Raw genomic sequence first — 21,351 nt, forward strand, 5'->3', positions numbered from 1 at the left:
CCCTAATTATGCTTAGTTGGGACCTGGCTATGATTAATTGATAAAGGAATGGTCCTTACACAGTCTTGGTGAGGTCTCATGGCGAGAAATTGTGGGGGACAGCATCAAAGGAGACCTAGGTTGAGTCTAATGGGTCTTGCAGCAAGCACTATTCTCATTAGGAGCCTGTCATTAAAGCAGACACACTGGCCCCTGTACCTGCATGAGACCAGCTCTTGCGGCACGGCTCGGTCCGCACCAGCCAACATCTGTGTGCGCGCAGTCATACAGCACAGGTGACCTTGGCCAATCAGTGGCTCATGCAGGGGGCTCCCGCAGCAAAAGTCGGTCCACTGTTTACATATTCATTTCAGCCTAAACCCCATGGGTTGCTTCTCTTTTTGTACTTCTCCATCTTTCTCCTTTCATATTCTCAGTTTGCGTTGCTATTTCTTTCTATTCCTCTCCTTCCGTCACCGTTGTTTATTTGGCCCTCATGACCCCCCCCCACTCTCCTCCTTACATACACATGCACACACCTCTCTTATCCAGGAAATGAAGACGGAGTGTAGGAGGAAAAAGAAGGAGGAGCGGCAGGTGGTGCAGGCTCTAGAGGAGGAGAAAGGGGGATTAACCTCCTGCTGTGCCGCCCTGCGAGCTGACCTGGAGGAGAAAGAGAGGCAGGCTAACAGCCATCAAGACCAGAGGGATGCTGCCCAGGACAGAGTCAAGGTATGAACACGGGGACAAGTCCATTCAGACACACACAGTTGTACAGGAAGGGCACCGTCTTCTAGCTTTCCATTTCTTCTGCACACCTTGAACTCTCTGATCCCTCGTACCCTCTCCTCCTTAGCATGTGAATATAAAAAGATATCTTTTGCAAAGCACACCATTTAAATATGCACGGTCTATATTCAAAGGAAGGAAACATCATTATTCAACATGGAGGACACAGAGCTTCCTTGTGCGGGGTAAAAAATTAATTGGGCTGACCACAAGTGTGTTGGTAGTTGTGAGTCATTATTTCTCTACAAATGCAAGCAGGTCATTTTCAGAATATGTCCATTGCTCCAGTTATTGGTATCAATCAATACTTTCCATCTCTGTGGACATGAGAAATACTGTGATTTAGATAGTGACAGCAGTGAACCACTGGCTTGAATGGGGGGGGGGGGGGGGGGGAATGTTCCTACAAGCACTCGATAATGTTTAGTAAGTACGTAATGATACAATCAAGAAATTTAATGTGCATTACATTCCAGAGAGAGAAGTCGGAAAGGGTGACCACTCTCGCCGAGTTTCAGAAGTCATTCACAATTTATGCGCACATCAAAGCTCACACATCTTTACAAGATTGGTTGGTCAAGGGGGATGCAGAGAAGGCTCACATCACAATCAAAGTCCTGCGGAGGTTTCATTTCAGCCGCCTTTTGCCATTCCTTGACAGAAATCAAGCTGCCTGCCAATACTAGAGTCGGAGGACATAGGAGCAGCAGAAGAGCCTCACATTCTGCCCCTTCTTTATAGACTGATTGCTATGAAACATATTGCTACGCTAGTCAAATGGAGTCAGACAGGAAGTCTTAAATAAGTCAGGGCAGAATAATTACGCTTGGACAAGATGGAGCCCCGCTACTAGTCTATGCACATCCATCACAGTCTCATACAACATACCTGTTCCTAATTATTTTTGTATCATACATCATGCCAATTTGTTTTACATAGCAAAGATGTGTCAAATAATTTATTCCAGTGCATGTATATGGACAAAATGAAAGAAACACAATGGCCCTGCAGCTCTTTTTATGTTCACTTATTTAGACACTTAAGAAAGTACCTGCTTGACTATGACACAAACATTCTCTTCAAAATCGAAACATCGTGAGTTCTCCTGCAGGGTAATCGTCGTCTACTGTCAGGTGTATTTTGTATGTCCTCCCATGTATAGACACCAAACCAAAATGATGGCTTTTTTTATGCACTTATACACACAGGTATCATGGCATCTTTTCATGTCCTTTCTTGTAATTGCTGAAGACTAATTAATTTAGCATATGTTTAATTCTGGCCCTGTGAAGCGCTTTTTAATTACGTGTAATCTATCAAGGTTTGGAGACCTTTGTGTGTTTGATGCTGTGCACCCTGCCCTGCTCTAATAGTTCTTTGCTATTAAGAAAAATCTGTCACTAACACCTTGTCTACACCTGCTGCACAGCGAAAGCAGCGCAGCGGCTGCAGTTCTACGTCTGTCTGCTCATTGGTTTGGTTCAGTCACAAGGCTGCTGTGCACTCAAAAGGGTTGTGACAATGTAGTTGCATGTGTAAATTGTAAGAGATGTGAGCTGTTGCAGGCCTATAGTTCTCAATCACGGCTAACACATTGTGCTATGTGTTCCTGAAATATCAATACACCGTCGTTGCTCTTTTACACCAGGAGTTGGAGGAGGAGCTCCACAATGCATGTCAGGAGTTGTCCAGCTTGAAGAGCCACAGTAGCAGTCTAACGGCTAGGCTTTCTTCCAAAGAGAGGCAGCTAGCAGAAAAAGAGGGGCAACTCAATCAACTTCGGTGAGCCCTTCCAACTTACGCATTGCCCAATACACCTCAGTGTCTGTTTTCTTGTAGCAGTCCTTTAATTAGTTGAAGGAAGAACACATCTGTCCTGTGCTCAGACATATACATTACTCCACATCGGTTGCTGTGTCGGCCAGTTGCTATATTGCTCTCTACACCGGGAGGCTCGGGGGTGACACAGATTTCTTCCACTCTGGCTCACCTAAAGCCACTTGATAAACCCTGCATAGTGGATGTGCTTTAAAAGAAGTAGAAAACGGAAACATTGCAGGCTTTGACTAAGCTTTAGTCGATATGATAAAAACTGTGAGAACCGTCGGGGCCTTACTTGTAATCTCAACCTTTTTTTTTTTTTTTAAACTACTTTTCTGTTTTAATGCCAGAGGCACTCTTACATGTCAGTCATATCAGCACTAGAGACCATTCTTTAGGTTTTAGCTAGGTGAATAAAAATATCCTCATTAGTTAGTGGAGCATTTTCTGGTCATTCCATGGGACACAAAATAAAATTCTGAAATAAACCTAAATGCTGACATTGCTATTTTAAGAGAAATTTAATTTAATTGACATGTTTCCTGTGTGTAGTTGTGAGTTCACAGAGGTGCAGACCCTGTACAGACAGAGCACAGAGCACGCAGCAGAGCAGAGCCATCTGATCAAGCAACTGGAAGGACTCAACCTAGACACTCAGAAAGTCCTGAGGAACCAAGAAGAGGCTCATACTGCTGACACCAGCTCCTGTCAGAGGGTACCGACATGCACACACACACGCATGCCAAAGCTCAAACTCATGGTTATTAGAACCACTTTGTTGCCCTCACCCGCTGTGGTGATTTATTTCCAAGCTAGCTGTAACCTACAATTATTTGACTAGTGCCAGAAAAGAAGGACATTTCTCACCGTATCCTGTTACTGTGAATGGGTTCTCAACCTACCACCCTTCTATCTGATGACTTTACCACTGTATCATACTCAGCACTACACAGGGAGGGGGTCGGGGGAGACATCTGGAGCAATTAAGCATCTTAAAACATGAATTTATAGGAACATTATTGTATCCTTCTTTTTGTTGGATTTTTATCCCGCTATTTTTTTTGTCTTTCCTTTTACTATGAACTAAAAAAACATCCCCATATCAAAACCCATGTCAGTCTTCATGTCACCCAATCTCTCGTGAGTGATTTCGACTCATTTTCCTCCGTTTGACGTCACATCTCTGTTTGACGTGACCCGTTCCCTCTTCACCTCCCCTCCTGGCTTGCTTCAGCAACCCGTTGTCCTGTTTGTGTTTATCGACAGCTGTACAAGGAGTTGAGCCAGTGCTACCAGGCCCTGGTGTCTAGTGAGGGCAACCTCCGCCAGAGTCACCAGAAGCTCAGCAGCCTGCTGGCTCAGAAGGACCAACACATCCAGCAACTCCAGGCCCAGCTGCAACAGCAGCAGCAGGAACAGACACAACTGCAGCAACAACTGCAGCAACAGCAGCAACAACAACAACAACAACAACAACAGCAACAGCACCAGCAGCAACAACAGCAGCAGCAACACCCCTCACCAAATAGACAAACCAACTTTAAGGTAAGCACCCTTCTTCAGGTCTTTTCAAATCAAACACGAAAAGTTTGTGCAAATAGATCAATTAAAAATATTCAAGTCGTATCTATGTACATGAGGCTATCCACACTGAATTCAAAACTGTTTGTATTTTGCAGTGCGGTGGGTTGTTTATTTATGCAACGGTTTAGATTTCTCTGAATTTCGAATGCTGATAAAAAAACAGCCAACCATTACAATTTACTCAGAGGTCAATGTCATAATTCAGACACACAACAATATGAATATTGATCTTGCAAATGAGTGTCCTCTTTAATAAAAAGAAAATATAAAGACAACATCTGGTAGTTGTAGTTGTGATGGTGAGTAGCCTACAAAAGAGGGGTAAACACACGCTCTGTACAGGGGTGCAAGCTGGAGAGCAAACATGTTTTTTGACTGCAGGCAAACATGTTTTTTGACTGCAGTATTGTAATTTTGATTTTATAAGGGTAATTACACAAAAATATGGATTTAACCTTAGGGCCACCTACAGAAGCCCTCTCCTTTTTCGAGTGTATCCAGTGCATCGCAAATCCAGGCAAAAAACAGTTTTTCTATGATGCTACTCTACGTTGTTGAACTTATATATATATATATATATATATATATATATATAGTACATATGCATTATGCATTTATATGGGTGTGGACAACAACATATGTGTGCTTATGATACCCTGCATAATGTATGTAGCTTTTTCCTACACTATAAACACAATAATGATACTTCTTTCAATCACATGTCCGGAGATTGTGTCTAATTGTTCTACGGTACAGAGGCAGCAATGTGTAGGTGGATTAGACTGACAAGCCCCAGCATGGCCTGTGGTGGTGCTCCTTAACTGAGAATCACTCTTTTAATATCGCTATATTCACCCTTGATACTTGCATCTCTCTGAGCACCAGCATCTTTATGATCTTCTCCAGCTCTCTGTTCTGGGCACGCATGCACTCTCTGACTTACTCACTTCATCTATCTTCTTTCTATCCTCCCACCCAAGTACCTGGAAGTCCTTTAACACAGTCCTGTCAGCGAGCAAAGATAGATACGAGGTGGAGAGAGGTGATTTAATTGGAGCCTAGTTATGTTTCTGAAGATGAAGTTGGAGTTCCAGTTCTACATCTGTCAGTCAGCAGGGGTTTGGCTTTTTCTCACTACCTTTGAACCGTCCCTCCAAGGCAATAGAGGCTCTAATATAAACTAAATTAATGCTGCAGCCACATTTTAAGTGGGCTTTAACAACTCCTAATGATATGGTGATAGGTGGTTCTTGGACCACACAGTGTCAAAGACTAGAATAGTAACAGGTATCTTTATCTACACAACCTCATTCCATAACAGTGTAGGGCATTGCACTTTTTTCTATAATGTAATCTCAATTTGTTTCCTCAGTATGACTTTTACTTCAGTTTAGACAACATCTTTTTTCAGATAAAACAACTCTGTAGCTGACGCAGCGGAAGATAATATTTCTGCTGCAGTTGAGTAATTTCTGTGCCTCCACAGACTGTAATTGTTTAATTTGATTGGTTGATTTTTTTCTGACAGCGTTGCCCCCAGACTGAAAGTTAACAGATATCAGCTCAAATGTTAAGTGAGTTACAATCGCCCTTTCTCACTTAACCCTGCTAATTTAACCAGCGGTGAAATATAAATGGGATCATTTAGTCAGTAATTAAATACAGTACTGTAGTGGTTCCCCCAGTAATTAATACTACATTTATAGAAGATTCAGTTAGTGGTGTGTGTGTGTGTGCAGTGTGGGTATGCATGAATGGTTTGTATATACACATGTGTGCGTTCTTATTTTATCACACTGAACATGAACTCCACCCCGTGTTTCTTCCCCACCCAGGTACAAAACAAAGATTTAATTACAAAAATACTGTGTTCACAATAACCTATGCTAAGAATTGTTATGAACTTTTGTTTACTGAACACATGTAGCTGCTGTCTGGCTGATTTGTTTCTTTAACTTTCTTACCTACTGACATCAAACAGCTCAGGTATCCCAAGGTATAGCACTCAGTCAGGAGGGCTTTCTGTTTCCCACTCTGTAATTTCACTGACAGGTTGTGTGTGTGTGTGTGTGTGTGTGTCTGCGTAGGTGTGTGTCTGACTAAAGGTGTGTGTATCCGGGTATATAATCGCAAATTCTGTAACAACTTCCTCCCGAACACCTGTTAAATTCTAATGCTCGGGTTGTTAAGGCAGATTTGATTTTAATTTTAAATGTTTTGGTGGAAGTTACCATTGGAGGTGATCAAAGTGCTGATCGCAACGGGAGCGCAGGGGGGAGATGCAGCGCTCATTTGAATATAGACCAGAGCGACGGCTTTGAACACCCCCTCCCACAGTGGTTTTTGTTGGGGGGGGAGCAGGAATAAAGAAGGAGGGTGGGTGAGAGGAATAACACCCATTGTGTGTTATACTTCCATGCTGTGCTCCAAGATTGACTGTCTGTTCTCTTCTGTCTTATGTCAAGTTAACTCTTTGCATGAAGCGGAAGGAGACTTTACTAAGGCGTGAAGCCACAGTTCTGCTTGTTTTAAGTTAATGTGAGTCATGCTATGCTTTTTGGATATTGTTACCTCCAATATTAATTGACCTGCAAGGCCAGCACGAGGTTAAAGGTTTTCTTTGGCCTCTACATGGCTACCGGACCGGCTACATGAACGGAGTGACTTTATCTTTACAAACCAAGTAGTTTTTTGTTGCTATATTATGCTCTGGATATTGAATTTAGCACCATTAAAACATAGTTTTTTTAAAACTGTTTCAGATTCACAAAAAAAAAATATTATATTGATTTACCTTGGTCTTAACTAACTCATGTTTTTAAATCTAAAAATGAATCGGTGTCTCTGTGTGCGTACTGAAAACAGTGCGTTATCTCCGTAATGTCAGCCTGGAGATGGCCCCACGCCCTGATCTTCTAGCTGTAGGGCCTGGCTGATCATCAGGCCCCCGGGTGACCCCCCCCCCCATACCCAATGAGATGCAGATACAAACTGCCAGGTTGGGTGGTCACCATCACAATGTAGAGGCAGGGTAGAGAGTCCTCATTAGTGGACACATCTAAAATATTTATAATAGTCTCGTGTTTGGCTATTGTCAGAGCTGTGCGGTGATTAAAGACCAACATTAGAATCCATAGCAGACCTCGGGCTTTCTGGAACCTTCACCGTAGTAGATGGGTGATAAACTGTTAATTGTGTGGGCAGTCGTTCAAAGCACTGGTTATTCGCTCATCAGCATTAGAAAGAGAAAATTAGGCATTTTAATTCACTCCAGAAAAGTTGCATGAAGCCCCTTGTCTTTTAAATGTATATTGCAACTTTTTTTTCTGTTCAATAGACTTTTTCACTAAGAACATTTTGACATATCACAGTAAGCTATTGTCTAATAATAAGATAATATTGTATGAATCCCATTTAGCTGCTTCAGTTTTAGGGTCCTGGTATTGTGCACGATGACTCACTCTCACACTGGTACCCTTGAATAGATCAGAGCCATCATAAATATTAGTCGTAACATCAGTGCTATTCCTAGTATGTCAAAATGTCTTCTATGAAAAGGACCTCTTTTTCATACTATTAAATACACTAATTCTCGTCATTTTGGTCAAGCCACCCCATATCCTACAACCTTCCGTAAAGGATGGAGAAATCGTGCACCTGCACCTACATTTACTATTTTATGCATACAGTTTAGCATACAATACACAAAACGTTATTAACACACAAGTCCCTCATTTGGGTTTTATAGACTGAATCTCAAGCACGGAAACATCATTTCCCAAGGTGGCCAGACTTTTTTTCTCCTTTCTTTTTTTATTAAATCGAAAGAAGCCCTGATTGTGCATCTCCCATAGCTTGTTGAGATGGTTTTTTTAACATCTGCTTCCGGCTTGTTATTGATGTTAGCCAATCTAAACACTTTTTGATGTATAATTAAAGTGCTAGTTACACACACACACACACACACACACACACACACAAGTGTGCTCATAAATGCACCCGTCGCTTTGCGGGGTCACGTTTGGCTGAGGTAAGTTTCTTTTGATCATTTTCATCATTAATAGCAACCATCAAGTGAAAAATAATGAAACCATAATGATTCAAAGAAACCGTGGACATTAATTTTTCAACCAAGGGCATAACAAACATATTGGAGTCAGCCAGAGGGTTCTTTTGTGTATGTTTTTTGTTCACAGTGCAGTACGGCGCAGTAGAAGGATGGAGGGTGCTTTTACTCTCTGCCAATGTTTCAGTACAATGTGATGGAAAGCTTTTATAAGTCCGATATTTTGGAATTGTCTTTCCCATGGGTCTTGTTTTGACTCTGGCAGCTCTTCAGTTTTTTCCCATTTGGAACGGCACTCCTTTAGCTCAACTGTCAGGACCTCCCTAGAAGTATTTTAAACATTTAGTGCATCCTGCTGCTTGTATTTACATATTCCTTTCCTCCTCAGACGTATCAGTCATCCTTCCCGTATGAAAACATTGTGTAAAGATTCTACATTCAAATACTGTTTTAGAATTATAGTCTGATAAATGTTTCATGACTGATAATGCAATGTCTGTCTGATCTATGTATGCCGAGTGTGTTATTAGTGTTATCAGTGTTGTCAACATGAGTTTGTGGATGAGTGTGTTTTTGGAGCTGGGCCATGTCCAGGGCCAGAGACATACTAATGACATGGACTCCAGTGGAGTGTTTTACCAGCTCAACTGCTCTCATTAGATGAGAACCTCTGTGTAGCACAGATCGCCTCATTAATGAAGCACAGCCATGTGCCGCTGCAGACACATGCGCTGCCTCGTTCAAGCACATGCACGCGGGTCAAACAGGCTGTGTGGGAGGACTCGGCCTGTTTGCACGCACACGAAAACATGCATGCATTCTTCATCCTACTCACCGTGTGCTGTCGTTCTATAAAGTTCCTCTTCTCGGCACGACCACACACACACAACCACACACACACACACACACACACACACACACACACACACACACACACACATGCATTCTTTTGAAGAACCACTATCTTGAATGCAAAGTGCACCTGACCCGGTGGGGGGGACGACACACACACCTTGTAGCCCTCACTTCTGGAGCCAATCCAATCACTTCCAGAAATGCTGGCGCTCCACAGATGTGCGAGCATGTATTTGTGTATGCATGTAGTCGTGTGTCTGTGTGCGTGTGTGGCGGGGGGGGGGGGGCCCTCCTGATTATAGCTGCTCCATAATTAACAGTGATCAGATTTGTTTTGTGGCATAAATGGTGCATGTGTAGAACATTAGGCCTGGCAAGTCTCATTTCACATTCAGCTCAAGGGCTCGGCAGCAGACGGGTCACGAGCTTCAGGGAGCACAATCACAAGCCTCCCTCCATATGGTCCTGCCTGCCGCATCCTCAGCAGTTAGGGCCGTGAGTGCCAGACAAGTTCCCCCAAGAACCTAATCGTGTTCAGTAATTACCAAGACTGGCTTTTTTCTTCTTCTTTTTTTTTTTCCTCCCTCCCTCAGCTCCCCGCAATCTCTTGCTCTTTTTTTTCGCTGCACCTGCACGCTCTCTTCTTCTCTATCAATCTCATGCTCTCTCCCAGTCCATTGCTTTCACTAAGTTGCGTGTTATATGTTTATTGTGTTGCCCCTTTTGTATGCATGCTCCTTTACTATTTTAAAGTTTCAAGAAAAAAAAAAAAATTCTGGATGAAAACCAGGATGGGGATGAGAGGGGAAAAAACTCAGACACTCCCGCATCAGTTAATTTCTAAATTGCTTTATGTGGCTGATGCCGAAAAACCCAGTCCGTCCTCCTGACTGCCTGGAAATTATAAATAATTGTAACAGATGCGCCAATATGGCCGGCCTCCAATAAACGAGGCCCCAGATAATTTGACCAACCCCCTTTGACAGGCCAATTTAATAAAACATGAACAAAATCTTTCTCACTAATAATTTATCATCCCCTCTCCTCCCCTTTGGTTAGAGTTGATTACCCTGGCAGTTAACAAGGTCACGCCCAGATGCCAGGTTTCTGATAATGCAATCAGGACCCGATGGAAAAAAGGTGATGACATCCTGTGCGCTATTCTTCATTACTTGTTAAACACAGGCTTTGATTTGATGGGTTTAGTAGACATGTTGTTGATAGCAGCAGGGTTTTTTTGAAGGACTTAAGATAAGAAAGGTGAGAATTTATGCAATACGGTGATGGAGTCAACATGTATGTGGATGAGTGTTAACTTCAAGATAAAGGACTCAGGCATCAGCTATGCTCAGAAAAACATTTTGTGTATCGAAAAGAGAATGTAGCCTGTCCCTTTTTTTAAAAAAGTTGTCCTTTCTGTCCACACACCTTACCATCAAAAACTGTATGAACCTTTTAATAACAGTAGCAGCAAACATTTAGGTGACATTATAAACTCAATACTTGCACAGATACATTGTGGAATGTGGAATGTGCATGTGTGAGTCTCTGCTCCCCTGTAGACGGGTCATTGTTTTGGTAGTCCCCACTGTGTGCTGAGGTGTGCAGATGCTGCTAGACACTGGCTAATAGACACTGATAAATAGATGGGCCATTATAGCACACACACCACAATGCTGGGGGCGGTGTTTACCTGTCCCACTGCCACATGACACATCCTGTTATTGTCTTCGGCATATGAAAATGTCACGTGGACGTTGATTATACAAGCGTAAGTCTATTGAACTACTTGAGACTCTGTCAGCTTGTGATTTTCCTTAATTTCTCTGAATTAATTGTGCCGTTGATTCAATCAAAGGTAGAAATGCGGGCCCACGAGTTTGTGAGGACTTGAGCGTGTCTGTGATCTGATTGTGGGCTTATCTCTCACTCAAACTGATATCGGCACCACTCTAGATTTCTCTATACTTTACTATAATTTGTAATCATAAGAGGAAACTATAAGGTAAACAAAGAAAATAGCTTGATCTTCAATTTTCTGAAATTGCAGAGAAGACTTGTTTGACCTCAATCTTATGTCTGTATTGTAACTACAATTAGTTTTGAAGCATATGTTTTGCATTAACTATCAATGGTATTCAGAGTTTAGTAATCTTAATAACTATTTCATTTACCATGATATTTTCCAGAAAGTGACTGAATGTCTGTTTAGTGCAATTGCTTGTAAATGTGTCCAACAGTAAATAAAAACTGTTGGACAGTGAACATTGGTTCTGAACCTGTCAGATCAATATGTATTTATTGTTTATATACTGTTTCTGTTAAGCTGAGGCTAGTTTGACATTTTTAAATGAATTATGATTACGATATCATGCATAACATGCCACAGATGTTGGATTATTCATTACTTTTTATTACCTACATGAGAACGTCGTCCTTTTAAATAAGACACATGTTCATATTCAAAGTATCACATTTCTGTTAAGGTTGTACACACAAATACTCATGCAAACACATGCTTAAAGTTTAAAGTGTATTGTGGGAAATGTATACTTGTTTCGTGAATGTGCTTCACAAAATGAAAACTGCCCAGCAAGCCAAGTTATCTTAATTTTGGATTCTAGGGTTGTCTTCGACTAAAGATATTCTTCGTCGACTAACACAAATATGGTTTTGATTTAATTGACCGATCTCTAAAACTCAATCTGGGCTCATACTTTTTAGACTTTTGGACTCTTCTCGACAATCGGAGGAGAGTTCCTGTTCGACCCAAATAATCTGGTAATGTGTGGGAGGGGCTTACAGATCCAGTCTTAAAACTTCCAAACCATTCGCAGCCTCATTGGGGCAACCCCAATAATTTCAAACACGTTTGATATTTAGGAGAATCTGGATGATAACGGTTATGATTACATCATGACAGAGTGAAGTCTGCTCCAAGGAGACTGACGCTGAAGAATGGCCAACCCACGTTGACTGCGTCTCCTCAGACCTTTTCCCACCCAAACTCGACCCTTCGCCTTCTGCTTTAGTTATTTTTTTGTCTGCAAAGCATTATTAGAGCAAGTTGTCGCACCCTGTCCATTTGGTGTAGATGGTGCGGTGTGTTGCTCCCTCTGGCACGATAACCTTAATAATAACCTGTAGTGTGTGTGTGTGTGTGTGTGTGTGTGATGCACAATTATGTTCACATCCTCTAATGTGTGTTTGTTTAGGATTTGAGATAGAAACATCTGTGGAGGTTCTCCTTATGTGTTTGATGGAACCCAATTTCTTTTAAACTAATGTAGTCTGAGCCGGGCTTAAGTTTCTCCCCCAAGAATCACACAAAAGCACCAGCTTCAGTGAATCAGCAAAGAAAGAGAAAAGCATATAAATGACTAACGGACTAAAGAAATCTTCGTTGATTTCGACCAAAACAACCAATCAGTTGACTAATAAACAAAGAGGCGTCGGTCCTATTGGATTCAAAATGAGTTTAGTCACTTTTATGTTGTTCTCTACATCTATACGCCTGTTTCCCTCACTCACAAACACACAATGCATCTGTCTCTTTTCTTACAGGCAGTGATGTCAGAGCAGGTTGATGCTGCAGCTCAGAGGTCGAGCCCTGATTCTGACTGGGCCCCCAGCCGAGGCTCAGATCCCAGGCCAGAGGATCAGACCCGTCAACAGAGGTCCACCAGTTCCGTCGGAGGAAAGCAGGTAGGTTATCACACACTACAGCCAATTGTGTCAAAGAGAGCACGTGGGTGAGTGGCTAACACTTACCCATTACTACTTAGCTCAGATCAGATCAAAGCCGTAGAGAAGGGATATGAGAGAAACGGTTTGTTGTGAATCATGTGATTTATCAGACCGTGCTTCTGCCAACCTTTGTCCTGAACCCTCCAACACACATACACATAGATGCCCCTCCTACTGTGACCAGGCCGGCGTGTGCTGCTGGTTTCACGCATGCCTTGGGCTCAGGCACTGGCTAATTTACCGCTTCAACAGTACATTATGAACAAGAAAGAAGCTTTTGATCTTCTCAGTATTCCACTCATAAGTTTGGCAGGGCATGTTTCTAGATGGCCTCCCTCACTCTAAAGCTGGCCTGAAGACACATTGTATAAATGTGTAGAGCTGTCCTCGTTATATTTCCAATGGAGGTGCTTCTGTTCAGGCAGTTTATACATGTAATGTAATTATGTTGTACAAAATAAATAAACAATATTGACATCATTCAATGTGCTCCTCTTTTCTGGAGGCCCTGTTGTGTTTGCCCTCGGACACGCTTGCACACATATAAATTGAACCGATGGCCTCACTTATGTACACACATACACACACACACACACAAACACAAACACATTTCGCACCGGCTATTAATTATTTAGATTCTTGTTACAGTATGAATCTTTACTCAACCAGCCACCAGTGGCATGTTCACCTTTTCAGCCAATACCTGATTCTCCCTCTTCCCACAAGGTCAAACTATTTGTAATACCTGAGGTTATTAGCTTTAGGTAAGTAAACAACACGTCAACTTCATCATCACAACCTTATTACTATTAACACGCAGAATGTTTTGAGTAGGTGTCTCTGTTGGCTGCTTAATATCCAAATATGATGATGCTTCAAATAAACCATAAACCTGTTATGCTTCATTACACTCCATTTAAACAATAATACCAGTCTGCAAGGTCAAAAACTGATGAAATGAGCCTTCTGTGCAGCCCACTGCTACCACCCAGGACACAATTTGCAGCTTTCTCTAAGTGCCGAAAGTGAAATATATATAGGCTGAGGCGACGCGCAGCTCTAAGTGCTACATGACTCACGTTTTGCAACATGCAGCAAGTGTTAAACTGCTTTTCTTTTAACTGGGAAAAAAAAGAGTAATAAAGAACAAAACGTATCAATGATTCATAAAAGTTACATTTATTCATATTTAGTTAATTAAAAACCATCTGGAATATGTAATTTATTTCACAAATAATTGTACTTTATTTCAGCAATCCACTGTGAGCATGATTGATGATTCGAATCAAACCTCTGCAGTTCTCTGTCGTACCTTGCTTGGTATCTCATGATGGGAAGCGTCCCGTCCCCATTTATAACCACACGCCGCCCCCAACGTGGCATTCTCACTCGAGTTCCTCAGCTAGCCAGACTTCTGGGTTTTACACTTAACTCTTTGTATGTGTTTCTAGCTCTTTGTACGGTGGACCTCTTCTCGTCAACTATCTTTCAAGTGTCTGTCACGCTGCGTAGTGGAGGCTATCATTTGGCGTTATTGTATCCTTTTGGCTCGTTCCACCATGGCTACCTCATATTTGTGCCACTGGAAGCTAGGCATTCCCACACACATTTATTTGGTTTCACGGCGTCTTCGTTTGGGTACTCTGTCTGTGTGGGTTCATCGTAGTTGTGTATTCTCAGGTTACCGGCTCTAACATTTTTCATGTGTTTTGCAGTGTATCTTGGTCTTTTAAATTCTTGTACTCCTTTTTAATAGATTTCTTTGTTAAATGGAGTACATTTGCTTTGTGTTATGTGGGCACCCATGTGTTTACACGTTGACGTAGGTCTGTGTGTGTGCGTGTGTTCAGCTTTGAGAGCTCCAGACTCACACATGACGTGCTGCTGCGATCATAAAGAAGCCCATTGATAACAGTGACCCCTCTCTCTGGGAGATGGAGAGAGAGATGTTGGAGGAGGGAGGCAGTCGATGAAATCTTTCCTCTTTGAGAGTTTTACTCTCTCTCGCATACAAGCTCGGGCCTCTCTCCTCATTCCCCTCGTACTGGATGCCCTCCTCCCCTCCCCTCCATCTGCATTGCACTTTCATGTCTACAGAGCTGTTACAGGGTGTAATGCACGGGTCAGGTCGTGGCCGCCAACCAGCTGCTGAGCTTGACAGCGGGCACATCGTTCTTTGCCTCGTGTTATCTTTTTTTTTTTTTTAATCTTTCAGGCCCGTCTTGTCGAACATAAACAATATTGTCATAACATGGACCTTCCCACACAAGCAGAAGGCATTCATGTATCTTGTGTACCTGCATACAACTGGGCCAGAGAGAACATCTGCAGCAAATGTCAGTCATTTGTCAGTGTGGCCATGTCATCTTTCCCTGTACGCCTTCAGACAAAGCACACTGCAGTTTATGTCGTCTCCCATACAAAGGAACAGCTATGATGGAATATTCAGCACATCGTTAAAATCATTCCCAAAATGTACTTCTATCATACTTTGCTCTTCTTTCCTCTTTACTTTAAAGTTCAGGACTTTTAGTTGATTTGGATTCCCTTTTTGGCCTCTTAGTTTTCCCTATGCACGTACAGGCTAAGCCAGTTGGCCTGCCACTCATCAGAAATATGCAAACCAATCTGCTAATTAGTTGCATAGAGTCATTAAGGCAGCGTCAGAACACATTGTTGGCACCCATGCAAGCACGATAGCAGAACCGGGCCCTCCAGGTCACTGGAGTCAACTGTAGCCTGGAGGCACATTCCCAACCACACTGGTATGCTGAGAAATGTTGGTCACAGGCAAATGGTTTTACAAATATAATAATAGTGACCAAATCAGAATAGACCCTGGGAAAGTGACACAAATGTGTATTTATTATTGTTATAATATTTATTATATATATTGATATTGATATTTTTACAATATCAAACCCCATGCACTGGGATTTGTATTTCCATTAAGGTAATAATTGCCTTTTATGGTTATTATTAATGACATTATAAAATGACAGGGTTCACCTCCTATGCAGGATGACATTTGCATACCCACGCATGAGGTACATTGTAGATGTAATGCAGAGCAGTAAAATGCTTTTTCATAAACCGGGCCGGACGACATTGTTGACTGTGTTCTTCAGTCAACTTCCCACAATAATCCTCACAGCCTACAGTTTGTTCGGTTGCAGTTTAAACTAGTTTACGAGTTACTCCGCTAAGCCTTCTTCCCCCCGTGGCTGATACATGGATCATTTTCGAAAGGAACACTGGAACCTGTGTTATTAAAATACTTCCAATCTGTAGTTTTATTAGACCGCAAACTTTAATAGACAACAAATCCTAAAAGAACCCATTTCATCATAAACCTCCCCACTCCTCCACCACCTCCTCCTCCTCCTGTACTCCTGAACCACTCTAGCCCAAGGACTGTTGTACGTTTAGTCGCATTGCATATTTTAGCCTGCCATCTGGTCAGCTCTGCCAGGCACCGCATGGGGCCTCCTATCCTACCATATTCATATTCCACTAGCATATTGTTCCCACTGCTTTTCTACATCGTGGCCCCAGTGCTTCTCCACTTCTTTATTTATTTCTACATAAGAGGCTGGAGTGCAAACTTCACCACCACCCCCCCTCCTCTAATCGGCGGCTCTTCCAGTTGTCCTATCAAGTGTAACCTGGAGGCCCCTAGTAGAGCAATTAGAGCGGCCTCCCTGCCCACCTCTTGTAATGAAGCCCAGCTCATTCTGGAATCTATAGCCCCTTTAGTCTCCCCTAATGGGACATCATTATTGTCAAAGAAACAATGTAAATGGAAATGAACATACTCATTAGCCAGTCGCAGGGAGAAACCTTTGCCGCTCTCAGCTTGCAACTCCCACTTCCAAACACACACACACACACACACACATACACACACACATAACTCAACCTCCTCCCTTCAGCTTCTGCGGACTGCTGCTCCAGCCAGCTTGCTTTATTCCTCCGATAGCATGTTTGTTTGTGTGTGTGCGCCGAAGAAGACAATGTTCATGTTTTACTCAAGGTGAGAGGGGAATGGAAAGAACATGGATGATTCCATTATTGGCATTCACTCAGTGTTTCTCCAGATGTTAATTGTTGCATTGGGTTTGTGCCTGTCTGTGAAAGGGAAGTGTGCTCAAGTTCTTACCCCAGTGCTTCTTTGCCTACCTGTCCCAGGGTGCACCGGTGCAGCGATCCAGGTCTTTGTCCCCAGCCAGCAGTGTGGAGTTGGTTAGCAGGAAGAGAAGAGGGGCAGAACAGAGGATTCAAGACCTTGAGAAGCTGCTGCAATTGAAGGTAACTAGCATACATAGATGAATACGCATAATATCCTCTCCTTTCCCTATCTACATGAATCGATCAATCCTCTTTTCTTTTTTTGGGGGGTTCATTCTAACTTTATGTCCTTTTGTTTCCTGCAACTTTGAGGAGCTTCGAGAATGTTGGTTTGCCACGAGTAGAAACCGGTACAGAGTATAAAAGAGCCAAATGTTTACTCGTGTCCGTGTGAGTCTTCTGTCGCAATGTTTTCCCCACATGACACCGTGGTGTCCAGCTGGTCGTGTGGAGCACCAGACCGGCATAGTGGCGCCGGCTTCTTGCTCCGGCCACTATCTAAATACATTTGATTGCTGCTATCAGCCACTGGGTTGTAGGAAGGTGTGCAGCTCTGTAAGAGTCACGGTCTCCAAAGGGTTCAATTGCACTACCGCTGCCACTGCCTCCTCCGTGACCTTCTCTCACAGTGTCTTTCACACACACATACAAATACATATGTGTGCGCACATAAACAGAGCGTAGGAAGTGAAGCAGCAGGAGAGGAGCTGCTCCGGTGAAAGTGGATGCAGCAGGGTTTCTTCCCTTAAACGAATCACCTTTATTGGTCTTTTAACCTTCATGTGCTCTACGACATTTTTCTCCCACTATCCTTTAGTCCCATGGTTTTTTTCCCTCTCTCATACAAAATACACCTCTCTCCTGTGTTTCTTTACAGGTCTCAAAATGAGACTTTCTTTGTTTAATTTCATCAGTAGAGTACGTTTTTTTCCACTTTCCCCTACCGCTGTTCTCCTTGTTGCCTTTCTTTACCCTTTCCGTATTTCAGGCTGACCAGTGAGTGAGTGATTATGTAGAGGTTATCTCCCTTTGAACACAATCTCAGGAACACATTAGGCATCATTTTCTTGTCAGATCTGAAGTGTCTTAATTATATCACTGGCAGACAACTAGTCAGACCTTAATGCTCAACGTAGATTCAGACGACACGCATGACTGTCTTAGTTAATGGTGCCATTTATGTGTCTGCCAGTTGAGGGGCATTTAGCAAAGGTATGCACAGAGAAACTGTGATTGGCAACGCACTTCCGTGGTCACATTATTGAGAGCATTAGTTCAGAGCATGATTTAGTGGTCATGTCCTTTGATTGGATGTGGCATTGAGAAAAATGACCTCCATCAGCTATAGCTGATACCTCACCTCCAGGATCTTCCAGTACAGCACTTCACTCTGTCCAGTCTGTTGTTCTCCAGTTGATCCTATCTAATTATTTCCAAAAGAATGCCTTTCAAATTGGGTACGCCAGTCTGTACCATTGACATTTTGACCTTCGCAGCTAACAGCAGCAGACAAATAAACAATTCTCATAATAATGGCCATTTTTTTATTTATTTCTTTACTTCCTTACTCCGCACACTTTCAAGTAAACAGTAGCTGTTGCTGTGTAATTATTTTTCAGCTTGAGAACGTCCGCAGACGTGTATGCTGGCTGAGTAAGGGGGTGTATTGATCTGTGGGCAAGGGTCTGTGGCCTGATGACCAGAACTGGGCTGCCCAGGGGAAGCTCTGTAAGGAGCCTGAGAAGCCATGATGTGGCTAATGCCCTGCCACTTGCTCCATCCTGCCCCCCCTCTTCTCCCCCAGCCCCCCATCAGTCAGCCTCAACTCTTCTGTGTCCTCCTTCAGCTCCCAGCTCCACCAGTTAACTCTAGCCTGGTCTGGCCCCTTTCATTAGAGCCTTATTTTTGAGAGGTTGGGGGCAGCTCGAAGGGGCCGAGGATGTCTTGCAGATGTCCTCTGTGAATAATCCGCACAAGAGAAAATCCATACTTGTCACAGTGGCAGTGTGAATGTGCATTGCGTGTGTGTGTGTGTGTGAGTGTGCACCTGTTGTATGTCCGGTGCATGTTTGTGCGCTCTCTGTTCTCTTTGTCCTTGTTAATAATAACAGGGCTGAGGGCTCGCATTTCCCTCTCTGCAGGGCAGCCGTGTCATATCAGCAGTAAACAAGCTCCTTCCCTTCAGAAAGCGCTCGACAACTCTCCCTAGCCCTGGCCACTCAAGCAGAAACCTGTCCTGCACTCTTCCTTTCACTTTCTCTTTTACTTTGCTCTTTCTCTTCCTTCTCTTTCTAATTTCTCTGTTTTCTCTCTTTCTCTTCCTTCTATTTTCATGAGCTGTCTTTCTCTCTTCGTTTGCTCTCTTTCCACCTCTGTTTGTCCTACCTTTTTGAAAGTGTTTTCTCCGCCGCATTCGCTGTTAAGGTCAGTGTGATGGGGAAGAGGGGTGCCCGTGACAAGAAAAATCTATATGTTGTCTTCTCTCACTCCCTCTTTAAAGCTGGAGCCCAATCTCACAGTGTTTTAATAGCTGTCAACAACAGTGTCGGCAACAAACCCGCCGCTACAAGCCCCACCAACACAACATGCGCTGGTCATCAGTTGGTAACTCCAGCGAGTGAGTTTCTTTGCTGGTTAAAGAGTGTGTGTGTGTGTGTGTGTGTGTGTGTGCTCGTTGTTCTGTGACCCCATTGACTCTTTGTGTAAATGTCGTCCCTTAATGATGTCTCAGTAGCCCAGTGAGAGTAGAAGCACTTGTCAAAGAGGAAAGCGAAGAGAGAAAAGACTGCAGACCAGTTTAAATATGTAGCCGGTGAGGGGCTTTGCTCAGCTTCCCTGACACACGGCTGTGCCAGTGTAAATGAAACTGACTCCCTATTTCCGCTAAGTTATGTTTCATTTGACACATACGACTTCGGGAAAGAAAAAAAAATGTCTTGTCGCTGTGCCTTACAGATGGAGGAGAATGAAGAGCTGAAGAGGGCTCATGATACGCGGCGTGAACGCCTGTGTCTGATTCAAACCCACTACAAGGCAGTCCGAGGCCAGCTGAAAGAGATGGAGAAATCAAAGGGCTTGTGAGTAAACAGTCTACACAATACAGTTTATGAATGTGACACAATAAATACTGAACACTCACTGAATTCACAGGACCTGTTGGTGTACACACATTTGATTCATGAACCACAAAGGTCCTCTGCACACGCAAAGTAACTTGGATAATGTCCAGCTCCACCTGGCAGCAGGCAGTGAGAGACGTTTGAAAGCACATAACTCACCTTGTCTGATGTTAAAAGCCCTTGTGAAATGCTACAACCCTCTGAAACCTCTCGCAAAGCGTCTTAGGGACTCATTGCTCTCCACATGTTGTCTGACAAGACCTGATTGCTGGATTTGGGAAAGCGGAAGACATTCCTTCCTTTGCCTTTGAAAAGCTCTGAGGTTTTAAGCCCAGTCAATTTGGGCCTTTTTGTGCCAAGTCTGTGTGCGCTTCTGCGTCTTTTCTCCCCCAGCGTTCATTAGAATGTGAGAGCCAGAGGCTGGAGGTGTCTGGTCCTGGGGGGTGCAAGGTGTTTGAGAAGGCCTGCTGAGGAAGGAGGAGGGGAGAGGAGGGTCCATTTCCTGCCTCGACCTGTTATCTTCACCAGAAACCACAGGATTTTTACACACAGCGCAAAATGTGCTGGAAAATGCCATTTAATATATGTGTCTTTTCTCTCCGTTGTCCCCCCCCCCCTCCCCCACCATTTCCCCACCTTTTCTGTCTCTGTTTCTTTTCTCCAGCAGCGTCATTGAGTCCATTTTAAAATGTAACTCAAGGTGCATATGTTTGGTGGCCGCACGGGAGCAAAGTGTTGACCCCGTCAGCTGTTTTCTCTCTGGGTTAATTAAAGAAAACAGCGGTGCAATGTGAGCCCGTGTGAAAGTGGAGTGAGTGAGAGCGCGTGTTCAGCGCTAGGCTCGACTCGGCTCATGTCAGCTCAGCGCGGCTCAACAGCATGTGTCTGAGACAGTGGGAACAAAGACAGAGCGGTGTAGAGAGAGAAAACTCTCAGAGTCGACACCAGTTGTGCTGCTGGTCTTCATTTGAGCAGGTTAGCAAAGAAAGGCTGTGTGGTGGACTGCCTCCATGTGATGAGGAGAAAACATGTATGCTTGTATGTTAAGGCCATTAACAGTAAAGCGCTGAGAAGACAAAAAAAAAATCCATAATAATATGTTTGTAGTGTCAGTGTATTTGTATTTCAAGACTGATTTGACATAAAATTGATGCAATAGGCAGCTTTGCCCTTTTCAGTCAGAGCCCTGCATGGCACCAGCCAGTCACTCAATGTTATGATCCTGGCATTCATTTGGCATTAAGCCCCATCCTTAAATAGCTG

The 21,351-nt window shown here is 43.2% G+C and overlaps 1 protein-coding gene across 3 annotated transcripts in view; it reads left to right on the forward strand.

Moving 5' to 3' along the window:
* Positions 1 to 21,351, forward strand: part of cntln (centlein, centrosomal protein) — an 82,651-nt gene that overhangs the window by 11,320 nt on the left and 49,980 nt on the right. For all 3 annotated transcript variants that reach the window (XM_034540647.1, XM_034540638.1, XM_034540628.1), the window contains exons 6-12: positions 532 to 711; positions 2,417 to 2,550; positions 3,142 to 3,304; positions 3,856 to 4,134; positions 12,659 to 12,799; positions 17,030 to 17,149; positions 19,925 to 20,046. In XM_034540647.1, the coding sequence (XP_034396538.1) occupies positions 532 to 711; positions 2,417 to 2,550; positions 3,142 to 3,304; positions 3,856 to 4,134; positions 12,659 to 12,799; positions 17,030 to 17,149; positions 19,925 to 20,046 (1,139 nt within the window). The remainder of the gene's footprint in view (positions 1 to 531; positions 712 to 2,416; positions 2,551 to 3,141; positions 3,305 to 3,855; positions 4,135 to 12,658; positions 12,800 to 17,029; positions 17,150 to 19,924; positions 20,047 to 21,351) is intronic.

This window comes from Cyclopterus lumpus, chromosome 1 (genome assembly GCF_009769545.1).
Source record: "Cyclopterus lumpus isolate fCycLum1 chromosome 1, fCycLum1.pri, whole genome shotgun sequence".
Classification (NCBI taxonomy): Eukaryota; Metazoa; Chordata; class Actinopteri; order Perciformes; family Cyclopteridae; genus Cyclopterus; species Cyclopterus lumpus.